Source organism: Natator depressus, chromosome 20 (genome assembly GCF_965152275.1).
Source record: "Natator depressus isolate rNatDep1 chromosome 20, rNatDep2.hap1, whole genome shotgun sequence".
NCBI classification, from domain to species: domain Eukaryota; kingdom Metazoa; phylum Chordata; order Testudines; family Cheloniidae; genus Natator; species Natator depressus.
Window position 1 is genome coordinate 5,364,100 of NC_134253.1, and position 22,172 is coordinate 5,386,271.

At 53.9% G+C, this 22,172-nt stretch overlaps 1 protein-coding gene across 1 annotated transcript in view; it reads left to right on the forward strand.

Annotated features, from left to right (window-relative positions):
* Positions 1–2,965: 2,965 nt before the first annotated feature.
* The window catches only part of SPRYD3 (SPRY domain containing 3), a 36,166-nt gene continuing 16,959 nt past the window's right edge, over positions 2,966–22,172 (forward strand). The window contains exons 1-6 of the mRNA XM_074934917.1: positions 2,966–3,078; positions 7,232–7,378; positions 8,570–8,645; positions 9,482–9,606; positions 10,898–11,033; positions 11,441–11,629. Of these exons, the coding sequence (XP_074791018.1) occupies positions 7,251–7,378; positions 8,570–8,645; positions 9,482–9,606; positions 10,898–11,033; positions 11,441–11,629 (654 nt within the window). The 5' untranslated portion in view covers positions 2,966–3,078; positions 7,232–7,250. The remainder of the gene's footprint in view (positions 3,079–7,231; positions 7,379–8,569; positions 8,646–9,481; positions 9,607–10,897; positions 11,034–11,440; positions 11,630–22,172) is intronic.

The following is a 22,172-nucleotide window of genomic DNA, read 5'->3' on the forward strand; positions in this document are numbered from 1 at the left end:
TCTGCAGGAGTCTGGTGATCTCAGCTATGCCCAGTCGGCCCGGACAGTGCCCCCTGCTGGTACCTGTGTGCAGCAGGGTGCAAAGTACTCCTTGACCCGAATTCCCCCCTCACTCTGCTGGCAGCATTTAAACCTGCTTTGCCCAGGTGTAACTGACTAATGCAAGGTGCCAAGCAGGGGAGGATCAGACCTGAGGGGGAGGGCTGGGATCCAGGGGTTAGAGCAGGGGAACCGGCGCCAGAACCCTCAGGCTCTGTACTTGGCTGTGTGGTCGAGGGGTTAGAACAACAAAGTGAGAGCGGGGACTCCTGGCTTCTATTGCCAGCTCTTCCACGGGATTCCTGAGAGATCTTCAGCAAGCCATTTCACCTCCACCCACTGGGTGGATGTGCACCATTGCCCCCTGCTGGATGGGAATCAGACCTACTTCACTGTGTGTCATAGGCCCTCTGCTGCCGATGGAGATTCTCCTTTAACTCCAAGGGCTGGGCTGTTGGAGCAGGTGCATCCGAGTGCTGTCCCTGCTAACACTGGGAAGCTCTGGATGCCTTCTGTGTGTGATGCAGCGACAACCACTAGACTGGGGGCAATAATTTAGTAAGGGATGATGCAACCCACAGAAAAACAGCGATTCCCCTAGCCGGGGAGCAGGGAATTTGCATTTCCCTGGCTAGTCAGATCTCCCCCATGCTGCCTAGCAATGAGGAGGTCCTGTCTCAGAGCTGTGCTGGGGGTGTGTGTGTGTGTCAGAGGCCCTGGTTTTGCATCATCCTTGCCCGTAGCTACTGCAGGCCATCAGGTGACCCGCCTGCTCTTGCCAATACAGAGGGTTTTTTTGCTTGGGTGCCCTGGCTGCTCCTCAGCCCAGAGGACTCACTGCAGTGCTCTGAAGGACATGAGGCCGCTCCAGCAATCTGGACACCATCCCCTTCATCCTGCGGCAGAGCGAGTGACTGGACGGGCACGGCTCGCTGGAGGGCTAGGCTGGGACTTCAGCCAAGCAATGCTTGAAGTAACGGGGGAAGGGAACATGCACGGAGCCAAGAGCCACGGCTCAGAGGAGAGAGGGACCTCAGGCCCGGCCTGGTGGGGTGGGAGTTACTCCAGGAAGGAATTTGGCCCATGGTGTAAAAATAGAAGGTGGAGTTCAAATGCAGGCGTGTCTAGGATGAGGAATGGAGGCAGCTCCCTCCCAGCATGGCGCAGAGGGAGCTCTGCTATGGGGGTGAGAGGGGCCATAGCGATTTCAGTGCAGGAGCTCAACTCAGGGCCTGAAGTCTCACAAGTAGAGCCCAGGCAGCGGCAGGCTTTTCACCTGTCTGCCAAACTGCTAACAACCTGCAGTTGCTGCTGAAGAGGAGCCACTGACCTCTCTCTTCAGCTCCTTCTAGGGCCCTCCTCACTGTATGAGTTGAGCCCTCCTCCACTCGCTGATGGGAGTTCACCCTCACAGCTCTCAGGGATTAGTCCCATTTTACAGATGGAGAACAGAGACACAAAGGGTGAGAAAACCTGGATTTGTGCTGGAAATGGCCCAACTTGATGATCACTTTAGATAAGCTATTACCAGCAGGAGAGTGGGGTGGGAGGAGGTATTGTTTCATGGTCTCTGTGTATATAATGTCTTCTGCAGTTTCCACAGTATGCATCCGATGAAGCGAGCTGTAGCTCACGAAAGCTCATGCTCAAATAAATTGGTTAGTCTCTAAGGTGCCACAAGTACTCCTTTTCTTAAAGTGGATTAAGTGACTTGCCCAAGGTTAGCCAGGGGAGTTTGTGACTAACTGGGAATAGAACCTGGGTTTTCTGAGTCCCAGGCTAAGGCTCTACCCACTAGCCCACCTTTCCAACACCAGAGCCAAAGATTGAGAGGAAAAATAATGTATGAATACCATCGCCTGCAATTTTGTGTATCTCCTTCTCATGCAAACTAATAGTAACCAGGACTTGGAAAATGTATGACTTTGATGAGCTAGAGGCTAGACAAGCCAGCCTACTAGCCAGAGGTTGATATGTGAGACGGGGTGGGTGGGCTCACAAGTGAAGTCCAGGGGCAAGTGGAGAGAATGGGGAGGGAGCTGGGACTCCTAATGGTGGGTTGAGAGGTGTTGTCTCCTCCCTCCCTCCCATACCAACCAGCACCTAAACAGTATGACAGGCCTAGGCCCTGGGGAAGGGGGCTATTGTACTTGCCATGATTAACAGCATCCTGGAGGACCCCTTCCCTGACACAGCCTTTCTAGTCACCCACCATTCTAGGGCCACGGGGGTGCCCCCCATTATATGGTCCAGGGGTCCCTCTCACTTACAATGCCCCAGGGATCCCCCATCATAAAACCCTAGGGTATCATGCCCTTATAAGACTTGGGTGGTCACTTTAGCGTGAGGGCCTTAGGTGGCACCTCCCCCATTCTAGTACCCTGGGAAGGGGGGCCCTGTAAAGGGCCCTGAGCTGGAACCTTTCCTAGCACCCTGTGGAAGTCTCCATTAAGGGGCTCTAGGTGGCACCCCCATTCTAGTCCCCAAGGGTCCCCCATTCTAGGGCCCTGGGCCCCCCAATTATAGGGCCCCCCAGTCTAACGCCCAGGGGTCCCCCGTTAAAGGGCCCTAGTTGCCCACCCCCATTTTAGCATCCAGGGATACCCCCTAGACTCCCCCCCATAGTCTATGGCCCCCCAAGTCCAGTGCCCGAGAGTCCCCCAGTCGAGGGGCCTCGCCCCCTTCCCCAGGCTGCCTGCAGCCCAGAGACTGTGTTGAGCCCCACCCCGCTCTTTACGTCATAATCGCGCGCCCCGAGCGCGGGGCGTCATCACCAGCAGCGCATCCGCCAGAGCCGCCAGCGTCACATGACCAGCCCCCGCCTCGCGCTCTCCCGTCCCAGCCTCCGATCGGTGCGTAGCACTGCCCGTCAAAGCGGAGCGCTCGGGGATTGGCCGGACCGGCGGTCGGGGGGCGGGAGGGAGGAGAGAGCCGGCGGTGGGGTACCCGGATGTGAGCTGCGGCGGGCGGTGGCGGCTGAGCGGGTCGGGAGAGAAGAGTGGGGAGGGGTCCATGGAGGGAGAGGACGGGCCTGGCTGGGTAAGGGGGAGCCCGGACGGGCAGGAGGGGAAGGAGAAGGACGGGGGGAAGGGATGCGCTGGGAAGGGGGCATCCTGGGGGGAGGGGATGCTCTGAGCCTGGGGTGGGTTGTGGGGGAGGGGATACCTGGGGAGAGGGAAGGGGAGATACCAGGGAGGAGGGGATACCCAGGGCAGGTGAGGAGGAGAGGGATAAGGACGGGGGGAAGGGGAGGGGATATCTGGGAAGGGGGGATCTTGGGGAGAGGGGATGCTCAGGGAAGGGGGAGGGGAAGGGATTCTCTGAGCCCAGGGTGGGTTGTGGGGGAGGGGATACCTGGAGAGAGGGAAGGAGGAATCCCAGGGAGGAGGAGATACCCAGAGGAGGAGGGGAAAGGGGATGCTCTAAGACCAGGGTGGGTTGTGGGAGGGATACCCCAGGTGAGAGAAGGGGGAGATGCCCAGGGCAGGTGGGATGCAGGAGGATAGGGAAGGGGGATGCCCTGGGCCTAGGGTAGCTGAGGGGGAGGAGATACCCAGGGTGGGTGAAGGGAGCGACTGCCCAGTTGTAGGGAGGAAGCATGTGTCCAGGGTGGGTAAGGAAAAGCGGGGAAGGGTGCCCTGGTGTCTGGGTAAATTAAAGGGGGAGGGGTGCCCAGTGGGATGTAAGGGGACGCCTATAGTGATTTGGGGGGGGAAGGGGAGAGGACACACAGGGTGTTCCGGGGAGGGGAGGGAGGATGTCTGTGTTCCCCGGCTGACAGGAGGTGAGTGTGGCAGGTGCTTCATGAGTTGGTGCCCTGGTATAGCTAAGTACCCTGTTGTGGAAGGTGAGTGGACAGATGGCAGTGGGTGCCTAGTTATAGGAGGGAAATGGATGAGGTGCTGGCGGTAGCTATGGATGTTCTACTTGGGTATCTGCCTGGGTCCCCTAGGCAGTGTGTGTGTGGTGGTAGGTAGGGCCCAGAGATCATGGGAGGAGAGGTGGGTCTGAGGACCGGTCACAGGACTAGGCAAGTGCTGAGGGAATGTGCAGGGGGTGCTTCTCCTGCTGGCTTTTTGGCATCAGGAGTCTCTATTCTAAAATGCCTGTCTCTGTAGCATTGGCTGTCGGAGCTAGCATACTGACATTATTAATAATTCTTCATATAGCACCAGGAGCCTGCTGGGTGCTTTCCAGACTAGAGCAAAGTCTGTGGTTTGCGTGGGAACAGCTTAGGTTCACAGGCCAACTTTCCCAAAGGGGGTCAGTGATTTGGGGTACCTTAATTTGTTAGGATTGCCTGCATCTTGGTCCTGATTTTCAGAGGTGTTGAACAGCCCCAGATCCTGGTGACTTTGGTTGCAGATGTGAATGCTAAAAATCAGGCCCGAGGTGCTGCACTCCAGTTGAGGATCCTGAAACCACTGGCGTTTGAAAACTTTAGCCTGAATGATTGTGAAAGGCCCTTTATTTCAGTTGTGCTGTGCTCATTAGAGGTGTAGGTATTGCTTGATGAAACCTGAGGTGAGTGGAACGGATGGGCTCTGTAAAGTCAGACACTACTAATCTGACACCACCTATGCCCCATTTGGCTTCCTTCTGACTCCAGGAAAAGACAAGACTCTTGACCCTACTGCCGAGCCTTGTGATTTGTGCATGGAGGTGATTTCCTTCTCTGCCCCTCTTCCAGGCTACTCCACAGTGAAAAAAACTCCAGTACCTCCTGCTGCTGCTGCTGCTAGTGATTTTTCCCAACAGGCAGAATGAAACTGATGTGAGGCTGATCAGTTTCATGGCTGCTTGGGGAAGATCTGAGCAGCAGCAGAGGCACTGGGGCTGTGTCTGTCTGCAAACTGAGGCCTCGTCTACAACTCAAACTTGTACCAGCATAGCTATTGTCATCTGGGGAGGCAGTGCTCCTATACCGCTAGAACTTCTCCTTTTGGGGGTGTATATTGCTATGCTGGTGCAATTGTGTTAGCATAGGCTCTGTCGCATAGACATAGCCTTAGGCAGCATTGTGCTGCACAGGGCTCTGGTCACATTTGGATGGTTGTCTGCCCAACTGTAAGAGCTAGAAATGTAACTTCCTTTTTTTTTTTTAAAAAAAAAGGCATCTTGGATCTCTGTAGAAATAAATGGCTTAGTTGCCCCTCAGCTCCTTCTCGCCTCTGGAAGCTCCCTACTCATCACTGGAGTGTGGGTTTTTCCAGCTCTACATTTGGGTTGCACTGATGCCAGTGGCCTTGAATAAATACCAGGCGTGTCTTACTGGTGCTCTGATTGCACTAATTTTTCTATCTCAAGTCTCAAAGGCAATAACCCTTCTCCTTTTCCCCAACACACAGGTCACATCCTTTGCTAAAATTCTTAAAGGGATTTATGGTGGGTCCAAGTCCCTGTGAGCTTCTGTTGTGTTTAGGGATTGGTCAGAAACCAACTCCTTTTGGGGAGGCTGGGCAGGTTCACCCTGATGGTCTCTGCTTCTCAGCTGGGGTTGCAGCTCTTCCAGCTGTCTTGGAAGTTACACGACTTCTCCCTGCCCTACCTGTCATCTCAGTCACTATCGAGATTGACTCCCTCCTCCGATCAGTCCGTGATGCCAGCCTCTGTCGTCCTCTTGTTACATTTTGAAACAAGTGCCTTCATGCTTTGTTCCATGCTGCCTTTCATGTTTGGGAGGCGCTCCCTGTAAACATCCACAACGCTACCTTGTCCTCCTTCAAGACTCTCCTTAAAGCTCTGCTTTGCTTTGGTGCCTACACAAAACTTAGCAAGGGTTTGCCAAGACACTGCCCGTCGTGTGGACCAACACTGTTTCCTTGGGCTCTCCCATTTGTCTGTATCCATCTGTTGTCTCTTGCCTTATGCTTAGATGGTAAGCTCTTCGGGGCAAGTGATGGTCATTTGTGTGGTACCTAGTGCAGTAGGCTCCTGGTCCATGACTGGGCCTCCAAGTGCTACAGAATACAAATAATAATAATTTAGTGCTGTTCCGGCTGAGCAGACAGTCAGTGACGTTCATGTTGCCATCTCTGGTCTGGGAGCAAAATCCCTGTTAGCCCTTGTCTCCGGCATCTTTCCTACACTGTGGGACCTGCCAAATCCCAGATACTCAATGTGTGACTCCCAGCACTGGCGGTTAGTTTTGGGAATGGGGGGTGGCAAGGGGCCGTCTTTGGAGCCAGGGGATCAGAAAGGTCTCAGTGTTGTGTGAGGGATGGTGGGGTGAGGAGAGCTGGAAACAGCTGCAGGGTGTATCAGTCTGGCTGGGTTGGATTGCATGGGTTAGAGGAGGCAAGGTTTCTTTGAGTGCTCGGGGAGGAATAGCTGTGTGTATGGACACAGTGTGGCCTGCGGGTGTGGCCAACATTCTGTTGTAACCAAGTGCTGCTTTCTCTCTCCTCCTCCTCTGTACCCCCTCTGTGCTTTGAAGAGTGTGTCTGTTTCCAGTTCCTGGTGTCTCTGTACAGCTTTCCCCTGGCTGGTGTATTAGCACCAGAGAGTGGTGTTAGTTTTCATTTGATCCGCTGGATGCTGTCTCGCCACTGGCATGTAGTCTTGGCCGTTATCTCTTTATAGGTTTCTGTCTTAGTGGATAGTAATAGAGGAAGTGTTTTCTTGTGGTTAGAGCTAGGTCTGGGAGTCAAGACTCCTGGGTTCTACCCGCTGGCTGGGATGGGAGCTTAGAGGTTGAAGCAAGGGCTGGGAGTCAGAACTCCAGGATTTTCTCCCCTCTTCTGCTGCTGACTTGTGCATACATGGGCAAGTCACTGCCTCTGTCTGTGCCTCAGTTTACCCCGTAGAACAGGGATAATACTTAACATGAGTGGTGCAAGACTGACTGTTTATCAGGTGCATTACGCATACTGTAGCATTTGATCACAGCCTGAGGCAGGAGAACAGCAGTGCCTGTCTGGCTCCCGATCCCTCCGAATAATGTAACAGTTCACAGAGTGGATTGCTAGGTGTGGGATGTAGGAGGGCCAATGGAGGAAGTATATGCTGTTGCTGTCTTTCAGTGATTCGAAGAGCTGGGCTTCCAATGCCCTAGTCTCCTCTGATGTCTGGATAATGCCTTTTGGCTGTCTTGGCTTTTCAGGAGCAGAGACTGTATCTTGGCTGGTGGACTCCAGGGTCTCATTCCACCTTGTACGTGCTAGCCAACTTCTTACCCCCTTCCTTTCAATAGGTTGACTCTCACAGCCATAATGGATGACTTGAACCTGCACTACCGGTTCCTGAACTGGAGGAGGAGGATCCGGGAGATTCGGGAGGTGCGGGCTGTCCGCTATCAGGAGAGATTCAAACACATTCTCGTCGACGGGGACACACTGAGGTAACTGGTGGGACTGGCAAACTGGAAAGTGGGGGCGGAGCAAGGAGCAGCCATAGCAGCGGATGGCCTGCAGTCTTCTCGCCTAGCATGGGGAAGGCGTCTGTTGTGACCGGGTACTGTCTCGCTCTGCCTCTGCAGCTTGGGAATGAAGCAATAAAGTGAAATTGTTGAGGTCTCTGAAGGCCTTGCTTGAGATCTCCAGTTTGATCCTTTCTCTGCGCTGGGTGTTGCACCCAAAGGTGTCGGATGGACTCTTTAACCTGAGCATCTTCACTGAACAATGATGCATCCTGGGGTTATTCCAGTGGGTTGAGACTCGCAAAGATTTGAGCTAGAAAAGGCACATTGGTTCATTGTATCCATCCCCTCCTCCGTCCAGTGTTGTTGGTTAGGACATGGTTGTGATGTACAGTACATTCTTCTGTGCTTTGTCCTGACTAATGTCCCAAGTGACAAGGCTTCCCTAGAGGAGAGAGATTCTTTTGTGGTTCTGTTCCTAACATCTACCATAGGCAATCCCTTTTCCCTCTTTGTGCCTCAGTTTCCCCATTTGTAAATTGGGATGGAGGGAAGGATACTGACCCACCTTGCCCTAAAGCATAAGTGTATATAACATGCTTTGAAATGCTCTAGAACTACAGAATTTATTTGCAGGTGTGGTGTTTCCAAGGCCCGGCAGGTGGCTGATTGGACTGAGCTGCAAATCCCACAAGTAAGGGGATTGGGGAATGAGGGGCTTCTGCTGCTAGGACCAGCAGCCTTGTGGCATGCCCTAGGACTGCAGCCAGGAAGCAGAGCTGTCCAATCTAAATGCTCCAGAGTGACTTGTGATTTTTGGGGGCCCAACTTGAGACACCTCCAAGGGGCCTGATTTCCAGAGTGCAGGTGCTCGGGTCTGTCTGAGAATTGGCCCCCTCCAAGGCATCTCACATGGGGCACCCAAAATTGCCAGTCGCTTCTGAAACTCCAGGCCTTAGTCTCCTGTCCAGGGGGCACTTGGCAATGAATTGGGTAATGACTGTTCCATTCGCTAGCTCAGCTGGCAGGTAAGCATGACTGGCACCTTCGCCAGATGGATGTGGTCGGCTACCCAGCCACATGCTCCCCACACCCTGCCTTCCCTTGTCATTTAAAGTGCCTAGCCCAGATCATGATGTTTAAGTAACCCGGCCTCTTATTTCTTGTCTGCAGTTACCATGGGAACTCCGGGGAGGTTGGCTGTTATGTCGCCCCCCGCCCACTGACCAAAGACAACAACTACTTTGAGGTAAACTTGCCTTCTGGGGCTGGGTGAACTCCCTGGGTCGGAGCTGATCTAAAGATCCTTCCGTGAGTGTGTTGTTCTCTCCTGGTGACACCACCTCTTGTCCTCTCTTGCTAGCCCAGCGTGCTGCGTCTCTGTGCTCTGCTGGCTTCGCCATATGTTCAGCCAGGGATTTCTGTACTGAGATTCCTGGATGCTAAAACTGGCATGGGCCTCCTGCATAACACCAGCCAGAGAATTTCTCCCAGTTTACCCCTGTAATGAGCCCCGTAACTAGAGCAGCCCTTCCAGAGAGCCATCCAGTCTGGCTCTGAGTCCTTAAGAGTTGGAATCCACCACTTCCACGGGTGGTTTGTGCTGGTGGTTAATGACCCTCACTGTTACAAATTGGTGTCCTGTGTCTGGTCGGAATGTGTCTGGCTTTAACTTCCAGCCATGGGTTCTTGCTCTTCCTTTCTCTGCTAGATGAAAGAGCCCCTTAGTATCCAGTGTTTTCTTCCCATGAAGGTACTTCATGATCAGATCACCTCTCGGTCTCCATCTTCTCTTTGATAAGCTGAACAGCTGAAGCTCCGTTCTTGGAGATGGAGCCTGGCTGCTACTGTTGGTTTTTTTCCATTCTCCCTCACTTGAGCTTGGAGGGTCTAAACTCTCTCGCCACCCCTGTTCCTGGAGGTGCAGCCAGCTTGTTGTTGCGCAGCATGGCTGTGCCCTGGCTGATCACCTGAGCCACTGTGTTGGTGTGGGCAGGTGCCGACGAGGAGCCGAGCCCATGTTCCTGGCCGGAAGTGTTGCTGTTTGAATGGAAAGTGATTGATTGTTCTCGTAACTACTTGCAGGTGTCGATTGTGGACAGTGGTGTGCGGGGCACCATTGCCGTGGGCCTTGTGCCACAGTATTACAGCCTGGACCATCAGCCGGGGTGGCTGCCTGATTCCGTGGCCTACCATGCTGACGATGGCAAGTGAGTTGGGTGCCCCCCTGCTTGCCAGATTAGCGGACCATTGAGGCGTGGCTGGGGAGCACATTGGCGTGTGCATTTCCTGAGCTGCTGATTCAAAAGGGCTCAGGGGGGGGGGGGGGAGTGGCAGAGGCAGAGGGAGGGAGGGGCACAGGCTGCTTTGGTTGAGGCCTGCTATACAGGGGGCTTTAGGTGCTGGCCTCTGTCACAGGGGCTGTGACTCTTGTGTGGGGTGAATGGGGGGTTGGGTGGATGCAGGAATTAATTTGATCAGCAGTAAAAGCCCTGAGTAGACCAGTGGCCGAGCTAGCCCAGTGACCTGTCTTCCCACAGTGGCTGGTTCCAGCTGCTTCAAAGGGAATGAACAGAACAGAGCAGTTTATCGAGTGATCTATCCACTGTCCAATCCCAGCTTTTGGCAGTCAGAGGTTTAGTGGGGAAATGACACGTAGATTGCTCTGGGTATCGCTCAACACATAGACATCCCCCCTTGTGCTGGAGTTGCGTGTTCCTTATCTCTGGTCAAAAGGACTGTGTAAACCTTCTGGAAAACGTGCCAAGCTGCCACTGCCATGGAATCTCTGGTGCTGTCAGCCCTAGATTCTTAAGCAGGCATCAGCATCCTGCTGGGCGCTCCACTGAGCTGTGCCATCTGCTTCCCTTCCGAGGCAGCCCCACATCTGTGGTGAGGTCTGTACCCTCTGTGCTCATCCCCTCGTGTCCAGACAGGAAGAACGGCCCAGGGGTTAGGGCACCAGGCTGGCACTTGAGAGACTTGAGCCCAGGTCTCCCAGACTTCTGGGGTGATCTTGGGCAAGTCATGTAGCCGCTCTGGGCCTTGGTTCCCCATCAGCACGTGGGGATGACAGCCCGGCCCTGCCTCACACATACCATATGTTAAAGATTGTGGGGTGCTCAGAACTCCGCTGATGGGGGCCAGATAAGTACCTAAGATGGATAGACGGCCAGTCTGAATTAGCTGGCTGCCAAGCTGTCAGATGTCCAGGCAGCTTCTTGCAGGGGTCAGGGCAACTGCATTGAGGTTAGCGGGGTGCTACCTGGGATTCTCTCAGAGACACCTGGAATCTTACTGTGCGAATGGGAGGGTTACTCGGTTGATACCCTGACAGTGTTGAGTGTCCCTGCGGAGGCCCAGGGGCCTATAGGCACAAAGTGTTCCTCCCTCCCCTGCATGTTAATTTTGCCCTTTGTGCCGAGCCTGGGTGCCAGTGAGTCTCACGTCGGGGCATCTGCGATGCTTTCCGAGGTCATTCCTTGCTCTTCGCACCCTCAGGCTCTACAATGGCAGAGCGAAGGGCCGACAGTTTGGGACGAAGTGCAGCTCGGGGGATCGGATTGGCTGCGGGATCGAGCCAGTTTCTTTTGAGGTCCAGACAGCCCAGATATTCTTCACCAAGAACGGAAAGAGGGTACGAGCTGCTCGTTGGAAATGGTTGTCGATCCGGCTGGGTTTCTTACTGCTTGTGGGGGGAGGGATCTGTTGAAAACCAAGTTGCTGGTGGAACTCACCCGTAGTCATGACTTTGTGGGCATCAGGGCAGGCTCTGCAAAGATGAGGACGGGCAGAATGTGTGAGCTGCTCTTCCTGGGGCTAGATCCTCTAGATGCAGAGCAGACTTCCTCCAGTGACATGGCTCAGCTGTGACCCACAGAGACCCCCTCACCCCATAGGGCAGAGGTTGGGGTTCAGCTCCCATGGCTAACTCTGCTACTGCTGGCAGGATTGGCTGAAATACCAGGGACCTGTCGTGCTGTGAGCGGGTGACACCAGAGGTACAGGAGGCTCACGGAGGGTCTTGCTGGCTGTATCCCGTAGGTGGGCTCCACCATAATGCCCCTGTCCCCGGATGGGCTCTTCCCCGCCGTGGGGATGCACTCGCTGGGAGAAGAGGTTCGGCTCCACCTCCACGCCGAGCTGGGCAACGAGGAAGACGACAGTATCATGATGGTGGACAGCTATGAGGATGAGTGGGGCCGGCTCCACGACGTGAAGGTTTGTGGCACGGTGAGTGAACTGATGCGTCGCCCCTGCAGGGAGCCCGGGGCAATGTCTGCCTTCAGCTTGGGTGCAGGCTTTGAACCTGGTCCTTCCTTAGAGTGAAGATAACCCAGTTCCTGCCATTCCCCTGCCCTGGGTCTCCTTCCCCTCTGGATTCCAAAGAGAGCATCTTAACGCTGGGGGCAGGGATCTACGGAGCACATGCTATGCAGGGTGTTGGCTGCTGACCTAGCTGGCAAGTGATCAGGGTCCCCTTGAGGCATTGGCCCCTCTCTACAGCAGGTGCTGTGCTCTGCGCTGGAGGGAGGGAATGGTCTGAGCTTGACAGGTTGGCTCTGTGCTTGCGTTAGTTTGGGTTCTTACCGGGGTTACCAGGGGCTGTGATGTCAAACAGGGAAATTCCTCTGAATCCAAGGGTCTCTGGCAGGAAGGGCGCAGGTTGGAGCTAGGAATAAGGTTTTAAAGGTTCTCCTTCCCTGCCTTGTAAGCTACAGTGGCTGCTGCCATTTATACCGCGATAGCCTCTAGACGCCCCATTGTGCTAAGTGCTGGACAAACCCAGAACAGATCTGCCCTGAGGAGCTGACAAGCTAAGTCTAAAATGAGAGACAACAAGTGGATACAACAGTGGGAGAGCCTAAGGAACCAAAGAGACCAAACTGGCATCTTTTCTCCCCAGCTGCTACCCAGAGAGGTAGCATGGTCTAATGAGCGTGGCTCTGGACTGGGAGTCTGGAACCCTTGGTTCTCTTTCCAGTGCCTCGGTTTCTCCTTGTCTGAAACAGGGACAGTGATGCTGATCTGCCTGCATACGGTGCTTTGTGATCTGTGAGGGGGAAGTGCTGGCTAATTGCTAGATAGAATTAGCATTACCCAAGAATGTGCAGGCTTGTGTGATCTTTTCCTCCAAAGCGAGATTGTTGGCTCTGTTAATTCCACAAACACACAGATGCTTATTTATTTTTAGCCAAGCTCGAGGTGGGGGTAGTACGGGGGATTTCCCCCTACCCCCTGGAAATTCATCAAAGAAGTGGAATTGTTCCAAGCAGCTCTTTTGAAAACCCTGCTTGGCTTTGCTTTTTGGGCACCCCGGCAGCGATGCATGATCTCATAAGTGATCACCGCCCAGTTAGAAGGTAGAGCCTTGAAGTCTTTGGCAAGGTGTCTCAGTGCCTCCTTTCCGCTCAGCACTGGAAAGCAGCAGGAGTTGAAAATTTGGGACTAGCTGTGTATGATCTGTGCTTAGCTTGGGAGTTCTGAAGTCACTGGTTTGGGCGCTGCTGTGTTACAGTCCAGACACTCGCTCCGTCCCACTCGGCCTAGGGATGAAAGTCTTGAGGTCTCTCAGGACTCACGGCTGCCGTTCTGCCCCACTGATTGGGGGCATCTTTATTAACTGTATATAACTGGGAGCTGCTTTCTACCAAGATCAGTTCTGAAGATGTGTCCTAGTCCCAAAAGCATTTATACCAATGCACAAAGTGCTTCTAGCCCTGACTGGCTGTGAGGTACAGGGCTTCGCAATCGCTCTGACCCCACGCTTCAGCCATCTTTGCAAAGCACGGTGAGATCTGTGGTTATTAGCCTCTTTTTTACAGATGGGGAAATTGACTAGCTGCAATCTCTAGGGCAGTATAAAATCTGGGAGTCCTGACTCCCAATCCCTGCCTTTACCTACAGGGCTATGCTCCCTCCCAGAGCTGGGGATAGAACCCAGGAGTCCTCACTCCCTTTCCTCTGCTCTCACCCATGGGCGGCCCCGCCCTTAGAGTTGGCAAAGCCTCTCTTTACTGATCCCGCCAGGTGCAAAGCCTCGGTCTGTCATGAAGAGGGCTGCAAAGCTAACAAGCCAGTTGGCTCTGTTTCAGCGTGAACCTATGGAAGGGTATGAATGCGTCCTTGGGATGCTCGTATGTCATTGGGGCTGCTGCAATACACAGTGAGCTTGGCAACTGCATCCGTCTCTCTGCAGCGCGACCCAGTAAAATCCCCACTGTAGGCTGCTCCTGTCCGCTCCTGAGAGCGACGCGGCTAGTGGAGTCCCACAGGCTGGTTCGCTTGCCCCTGAAGCTAGCCGAGTAATCCAAGACCATGCGTCTCCATCCTTGCTGGGGATTCCGGTCTGGAGTGGCCGTTCCCAGAGCCCAGCAGTAGCTTGGAGCGCTGCCATGCTCTTTCTGTTCCCCAGCTGCCATGGTTACCTGGAGCATGGTCCCTATAATTATCGGATGGGTTTTACCCTGGCTGGAGGCAGGTGAGGAGCAAGTCCCTCATTGGCTGGGGAAAAATCTCAGGCTGCCATGTGTTGATCCCTCTGCATGGCTGGGTTGTCACGTAGCTTCCGGGCCTTGGACCCACAAGCCCAGCCTGTGGACGTGCTTCTTGCTGGTGTGGGCAAGGTCCAGCACTAGGCCTTGTTCAGTGCCTTTCCCTACCTGCAAAGGGTACAAGGCTGATGATCAAAGGGGGGGTTGGGTCCAAAGGGATGAGGGCCAAAACGAGAGCCGCGTCACGCCTGGCTCTGCACCGGCCTCGCTGGGTGTCTGTGCGGGCTTCCCTGCAGAAGCCGGCTCCTTGGGACGTTCTCTGCCCATGCTCCGCAGCACTGACCTCTCGACATGGGTCATTGTCACAGGGTGGTAGAGCCTCCGGTTGAGTTGGCTCTCCTGGCTCTGTTTTTGGCCAGCACGCCCCGCCCTCTGGAACGCTGCTTCGCTTCCCTCCCTGCCTTTGCGAAGCAGGGATCTCTGTGTTCTGGCTGCTCCCCAGAGCCGGTGGGGGCAGCAGGGCGGTTCGTCACCTGGCATCACAGGCGAACCCAGCAGCGGGGCTGGCGGTAGCTGCCTTGTAGGCGTAGCTGTAGGGCCTAGCGCTTCACCTCACTTCCAGCACCCTGTTGTGTTCGGTAGGGTGAGAAAGGAAACTGCTGAACGTGAGGGTGGATCGCCCCATGGGCGTCTGAATTTCCCGCTTTCTTTGTTGCTGTGTCTGGATGCTCGCTGCCCTTCTCGTGGAGGTAGAGCCTGTGGCTGCTGCATTACCCCTGATGCTTCCGGGGCATCCTGAGTACCACATGTTCTAACAGCTCCGACACATGCTGTCCCACGGCAACGGGAGAGCTGGGGTTAAAGTAGGGGACTGGGAGTCAGGACTTCTGGGTTCTGTTCCTGCCTCTGATCCACTTTCTGACCACGGGCAAGGCTTTGCCCTCACTGCCCCTGTTTCCTGCCTTGTAAAATTAGGGCCAGTAATATCTGCCAACATCACGGTGGGGCTTATGAGGCCGGCTTAGTCTGAGGGATTGGAGGGACTGGCTCTGTAACGAAGTGCACAGCAGTGTCTGGAGCCCATTCTTGTTCGTGAGAGGGCTCTTCCCAAAGCCAAACATACCTCCTCCTCCTCCTCCTCCCTGGTCCAGCCAGGGTCCTTTTCCCCTTGTACTTGCATCTCCTCTTTCCTGTGGGGATCCCAAAGTCCTGTGGTAGAGGAAGACAAAGGCAATCCTTTGCTCACAGATGGGGAAACTGAGGCACGGGGGGTGTGGGGTATGTGACTTGACCGAAGTGCTGTTGTCCGTGGGGTTGGAAGCTAGAACCTTGTGCTAATCACTAGCTGCTGCTGCCTCCTCTTCCCAGCTGGAGCTCTCAGAGCATTTCTACCCTCTCCCAGAGCCTTTTTTAAAAACAAACTCGGGGCCCAAACCTTCTCCAGCTGTTAAAGGATTGCAGCTGTGAACGCAGACCCCACGTCGCAGCACATGTGACGGCCGCTCGTGTGTGCCGGATGGAGCCGGGCCGGACCATTTGATCAAGGCGCCGCGGCGGGGAAGAATCCGCCGTCTTGGGCTGCATCCTTTTCCATCTCAACCTCTGTTAACCGCCCCCCCAATTCTCCTCTGACATTTCATTGCAGACAACATCTGTGAAGTTGAATTTTGAGGCAGGGCCAGGAGAGACATTCCAAGGCCTTCACTGACCTTTAGACAGAGCGAGTGTTTCTCATCGGCTCCCTGGAACGGCTGTGTGGGGTTTTGCCATGGCTCCTGCCTGCCAGGGCAAGTCTCTTTGGTTCTCCCCCCACCCCCCACCCCTTCCCTCTTGCCATGTGTAAATACCGGCCAGCTCAGCCGCAGTACCACAAACGTTCAAACAATGCACGGTGCTAATTGACGCGGGAGGGTTGGCAGGGTGTGGCGTGAACACCGAATTAGGAACTTTATAAATAGGCTCTTGCATTCTTTCACGGTACAGCTGGCTCCTGTGTGCGACGGCACCCCACCTTTACTCCCTTGGTTTGCGTCAGCCCCAGCAGAAGCCACTGTTACTCTCTCGGGCAGAGGGATTCCCACGCAGGTGCTGAACTCTCCCATCTCCAAAGCAGCAGGGTGTGGTGGCTGGGGTTACTGGGACTCCTTGGTTCTTCTAGCTCTGCCACTGACGCAGTGCTTGACCTTAGCCATGTCACATCGCTGCCTTGTGCCTCAGTTTCCCCTCTCTAAAACTTCCTAATCCTGGTGTGACAGCTTAATGTCTGTAAAGAGATCCTCAAATCAACAGCATCTTATGAGTGCAGAGTGTTATTTTTAAATAGGCTCATTTCCTGGTCCACCAATACAGAGACCGTCCGTTTTCCGAAAGAGACAGACTGCTTGGAGAGGGGCATTTGCCTGGGACAGAGCTTCTTACAGGCACAGACTAGTTTTGTTCCTTCATTTCTAAGTCACCTGTCCCCCAAAATGCTGTGTCGGATGAGAGGGGTCTTGAATGCAAACATCAGATGAGCTCCTTGGGGACAACCTAGTGCTGTTGGCAGCTGGGGAGTGGGGCTCCTCTGACAAGTTGGTATTGGGTTCTTCTGGGGACTAGATCAGCACCCAGATGTGCCAGCTGGGGCATGCCAGCAAAACCATAGTCCTGCATGTGAGCTTGGCACCAGGGTGTTCGTCTCACTGAGATGACTTAGGCTTGGACAAAGCTATCTGTCCTGTTGTCCCCAGTGGGGAAATTGTGCATGAGGCAAGATCAGGCTTTTAAAGCCAAGACTAGGAGCTGGGAGTCCTGGGTCAGTGGATGACCTTAGCCAAGTCGCTGCTACTCTTTGTGCCTCAGTTTCCCTCTCTCTAAAACAGAGGGTAGAGAGAGCATGGGTATCTACCCCCAGTTGCTGACCTGGACAGAGGTCCCTCTGACTGCTACTCTCAGGGCAAAGCTGGCTCTCCATTCTCCAATCCCCAGCAGCTGTGATTCTGGCATCTTTCAGAAGTCGCTTGTTGTTTGGCTTCTTTTAACATCATAATGTTCACGGAACTTCTGTTATCTGCACTAGGGTAGCACCTTTGGGCCCCAACTGAGATAGGGGGCCCCGTCATTCTGGGCCCTGCACATACAGTGAGAGGTGATTCCTGCCCTGGAGAGCCTGAAAATTAAATAAACAAAAGGCCAGCGAAGGGCTGGAGGGAAATGAGGCTCGGACTAGACCTGGGCTTTCTGTACATGCAGTTTTGTCCTGGTGTAACTGGTGGTCGGGGTGATTTGTTTTTTTGACCCGTCCGGTTATACCAGTACAACCCCTAGTGTGGGCACAGGTATGCTGGCGTAAAGGTGCCTTTGACCGGTACAGCTTGTTCCATTTCCCCTACAAGAATAAGTCACCTTTATACTGGTAAGTCTGCATTCCCATCAGGGGCTTGTGCTGCTTTCACAAGATCAGTACAGTTAAAGCATTGCAGCGTCCGTGTGTGGACAAGGCCTGGGATTTAAAGATGGGATGTTGTCGGGTAGCCTAGACTTTACAGCATGTGCTGAAGAACACTCTGCTTTCTCTTTACTCAGCCTGAGAAGACCTGTCTTAGCTCGAGCTAGCTGCTGTGGTCCATCCCACACCTCTAAATCCTAGTCTAGACAAAGCCCCAGACACCTGCTGGAGGTCATGCAGCAGGTTGGTGGTAGGGCCGGGAATAGAACCCGGGTGTCCTCAATCTTTCCAGTGCCCTAACTGCTAGACTAACTGCCGCCTGTGTATTTTCTCTCCTTAAGAACATGTCGGTGGCTTAGCCAGACGGCCGGAAGGGAGGTTGAAGCAGTGGGTTCTGGGAAGGAAGGAGGCCTGGCAGTCATGTTGTTACACAGCCACTCCAGGAGCATGAAAGAGTCTTTTCCTCTAATCCTCGGTATAGTTCAGGCCTGATCCGATCCCTTTCTCTTGCCTGCTCCATCCCACTAGTGACGGGAGCGCATAACTAACCCTGATCCCTGCTGGGAAAGGGGGTCCGTGGGTGGCCCTGCCACACAGCGTGTGGGGGTGGCATGAGCCTGCGGGGCTTTAAGCAGCATGACGGGAGATTCCCTGCATTGACAGTGGAATCTCAAAGGGTCTAATCTTGGGTCCATCCAACTTTCTCGCCCAGGAGTCCTGCGCTTCCTCCCCTTTCGTGGCTTGCAGCATGAACGTGTATTATCAATGAGACAGAACTGGGCGGGAGTGGGAAGTTCTGTCGCTCTTCCAACACTTTGTTTGGTACTTACTGTTTTTCCTTGACGTCCCTGGGATCCAGATACGTGCCCAGTCCCTCTTTGAATCTTGCTACGTTCTTGCCCTCAACAACATCCAGTGGCAATGAGTTCCACAGTCTAATTGTGTATTGGGGTGGAACATAGCCCCTTCTTTTCCAACTTCCACCTGTTCCTCCATGTGCCTGACTGAGAATTCTGGTGGATGGCTAATTACTTTTGCTACTAATTGAGGCCATAGGATGGCTAGTTGCTGCCAGCTCCTTACCCGCGGGAAGACCAAGCCATCTGTGATGAGAATACTTACCTCTTATACCTTGCTTTTCATCAGTAGATTTCAAAGTGTCATTATCTCCATTTTCTTGATGGGGAAACTGAGGCACAACGGTGACATGACCTGCCCCAGGACAGTGGCAGAGCTGGGAATAGCACCCAGAATAGCTGGTGCTCTATTCACTAGGCCACACTGCCTCCCTCTAGTGGATGGGCTCTGGCACTGCTGTGTTGCCAGAGAGATGAACTCAGTGAGCCATCTCTGTGGCACATCTAGGGATTTTTAGCTTTGGGCCCTAGCGAAAGAACAGACTGGATCGTGAGGATTTCCCTGCACCCGGGGGCTGAGGCAACAATGAGAAATAGGCAGCAGTAGTTCATGGAGGATACGTTATGCCAGGCAAACTTGAGGGCTTTTTATTTTCATTGGCTGGAGTGACTTCAGCAAAGGGTTTGAGATGGTCTCGCGCTCCCTGTCCTGGGGAACTAGCTTCAGTGCATGCGAATCCAATTACCCTCCTGGGCTGGAGCAGACCTGTGTGGCGTTGGGATGAGGCTGGGGTGCCGTGCAGCTGCTGGCATTCAGCCTTTTATTTAGCAGCCAGGAAGAGTTTGCTAAATTAGCTGCCCCACTGAAATTGCGGGGTGGCAGATACCAGTGCAACAAAGGCTAAGGGAGCTAGGAAGGTTGTCGATGTGGGCGGGAAATAGCCATGGGTCTGCGGTGTTGCCCGCTGCTGTGATTTCTCTCATGACTCTCTCGCTGCTTGGTTTCTCTTTACTCCTTAAAGCACCATCTCCTGGAGTCAAGTGACAGAATCCTCAGCTTGTTTTTTTTTTTAATTACTGAAAGTTTCTAGCTCTTGTGCCTATGGAGAAAAGCTAGAAAACATGACCCCAAATGTTCAGAAACTGGAAAGCCAATAAAAAGGATCACAAGCGATTTTTTAAACCTCGTGATTGGCTTAAAAATAATCTCACAATTTTTGGAGCCTGACTCGGAGTTTTTGGATGTTTGGGGCTGGCGATGCTGGATCTGAACCTTATTTTTTTGTGTTTTTGTTGTAGCGTCGACTGCTGCGAGTACATGTTGCCTTCACAGAGCTAGCTACGCCAAGTAGCGAGTGTCAGCAGGCTCCGGCCCCTCGAGGGAAAACCCACTCTGTGCCTAGTCGGTGGGCAGGGGCTCCGAGGGAGATGCCGGGGGGGACGGTGGGCAGCGAATTGGCTGAGAGTTTGTAGTGCAGTAGGGGGCCCATGTTAATTCGGCTGCACCTGTGTTACAGATCTGGTGTTAGGTGTCCATCCAGCATGCCTAGAACCAGCCCAGGCTCCCAGGTGCAAGTACAGGCACCTTGCTGCCTGGAAGGCATCACTGCCGAGGGCTGAGGTGGGATGCAGAGCAGTGTTGCCGATCAGTGGGCGGGAGCGAGTAACCATCCCCAAGCAGCGGGGAAGGGGGGCGAGAGGCGGCGTTCGGGATGGTCCAAGCGTCTCCGGCCAGGGGTGTGTGTAGTCAGCCCCCCTTCCTAGCCCAATTCCCAGTAATCAAATCTCCTCTCGGTCTTTTTTTCAATCAACTAAACAAATTGAATTCACCGTCAGGCTTTTTTTCTAGCTCTTAGCTCACTTTTGTGGCTCCTGCTCCAATTTTGAAAACCCCCTTTTTAAAATGTGGACCCCAGAACTGTGGCCAGTGTTGCGATGCTGGTCTCAGCAGTGCTTCGTTAGAATCCAAAGTCGAGGCTGCGCATTCTGTGCTGCAGCTTGACGCTGCGATGGAGAGTACGGCCAAGATTTTCAACAGGGAGACTAAGTGGCCCGTAGGGGAGGGATGGCCTAGTGGTTAAGGTGCTAGCCTGGGGCTTGAGAGACCCAGGTTCAGCTCCCCACTTTGACTGTGACTTTGGGCAAGTCATTTAGGGGGGTGCTGCCATTTGAGCCTTTGACAACAAAATCCATTCTTAACCTCTCTTGTGACTCAGTTTCCCCATGTGAAATGGGGATAATAGCAGGGTTGGGCAGGTAAATACACTAAGGATTGTGAGGTGCTCAGACGCTGTGGGGACAGGGCCTAGATTTAGGTGCTTAAGGGCCTGATAGTTCAGCTGTTTATAAAGGAGGGTTTGCGTCATTGTCATGTAATAGATGGGGAAACTGAGGCACAGAGCAGGGTAGGGGGTGAGGACTTGCCCCAGCAAGGCAGTGAGGACTTGCCCCAGCAAGGCAGTAGCAGAGCTGATGTCTTTGAAAGCGACTAGTGATTTTTTTGCATGTCTGGACTGCCGATCATATGGCCTGGTTTCCAGAACGCAGGTGCTCGGGACTTTCTGAGAATTAGGCCCCTCTAAATGGGTGCCACACTGCGGTGGGGTAGGGGCCTCCAAATCGCAATCGCTTGAAGGCCTGGGACATGATTTTCAAATTTCCTGTGCTCTGCCTACTGCACCATGCTGCCTTTGCCTAATTTTAATAATCTCCCACTGACTAGCTCTCTGATACAGCTTATCATAGAATCTCAGGGTTGGAAGGGATCTCAGGAGGTCATCTAGTCCAACCCCCTGGTCAAAGCAGGACCAATCCCTAAATGGCCCCCTCAAGGATTGAACTCACAACCCTGAGTTTAGCAGGCCAATGCTCAAACCACTGAGCTAGCCCTCTTCCCCACCAGGAAAGAACAATTGGTGAAAACCACCTCTGCCCTTGGGCCAGCCTAGAAGGGGAGATTGCAGACTGTTCCTCTCCATCTTGCCACCCTTAGTGCTGAATAACTTTGCCCGTGCTAAATTCCCCCTCCCCCAATCCTTTGAATCTCTAGCCAGGGCTTTTCCGTTTTAGCTCCAGACTGTCAGGAAATGATAATGCACATAATTCACATTCTTCTCTCGGACAATCTTATTACTGACGGCCCTTGATGAAAGGCCTGGTTTGGGTTTGGGTGCTCCGGTTGGCTGGGAGGGGGAGGTAGAGGACAGTTTTATCATGTGTCTGTCTGTTCCGAAAAGTTGGTTGTCTTGGAATTTTCGTCATCTGCGCCACAATCGCCTTGGGCCGTCTCCCCGCACACGCTCCCCGTCCTGGGGAGTTACACGGGCCTCTTTCTTTTCCCAAACCCAGCTGCCTGCTAGGAAGCATCATTTGAAGGGAAGCTGGCAAGGGCGGCACAAATGCCCCCTTGAGAAGCCCTGCTGAGATTATGGGCTGATTCCCTCCCTGCCCGTGGCAAAGGATTCTTAGCTTTGTCCATACAGGGACCCCCTGGAACCGTCATCCATCAAGTCAAGATGCCATTCAGCAATATGAGAAAGGCCAGGTGGCGTGTGCCCCCTCCTCACACCAGGTCCCCCCCCCTTGAGAACTCATGCCTAGGTGACCAGCCAGCATGGGACTGCCTTTCCAGAGGGGCACTGTATTCAACCTGCCTACGCACTCAGCGGGCTGCCTGAGCCACTCTCCAGCCTTGTGCCTTGTTCCTCGGAGGGGTGGGGGGGCCTTCTCAGACTTGTCCTCGATCCTTGCGGTTCCTTTTTCCTGGCTCAGCGCCACCCCCGTCAAACCAGAGAGGAGCTGCGCTTGCCCATCGCAGCTTAGGTGCCACTCCATTGTGCTCTGCACTGGGAGGCTTCCAAATTATAGCTCTTTAAGGCCTGAAGCGTCTGTGTGTGATCATCTCTTTGAGCTCCAGCAGCAACCGAGCTATTGAGGGTCCTGTCGCTCACTCTCTGAGCTGTGATTGCTTCTGAACGCCGCGGAAGACACGGCGCAAC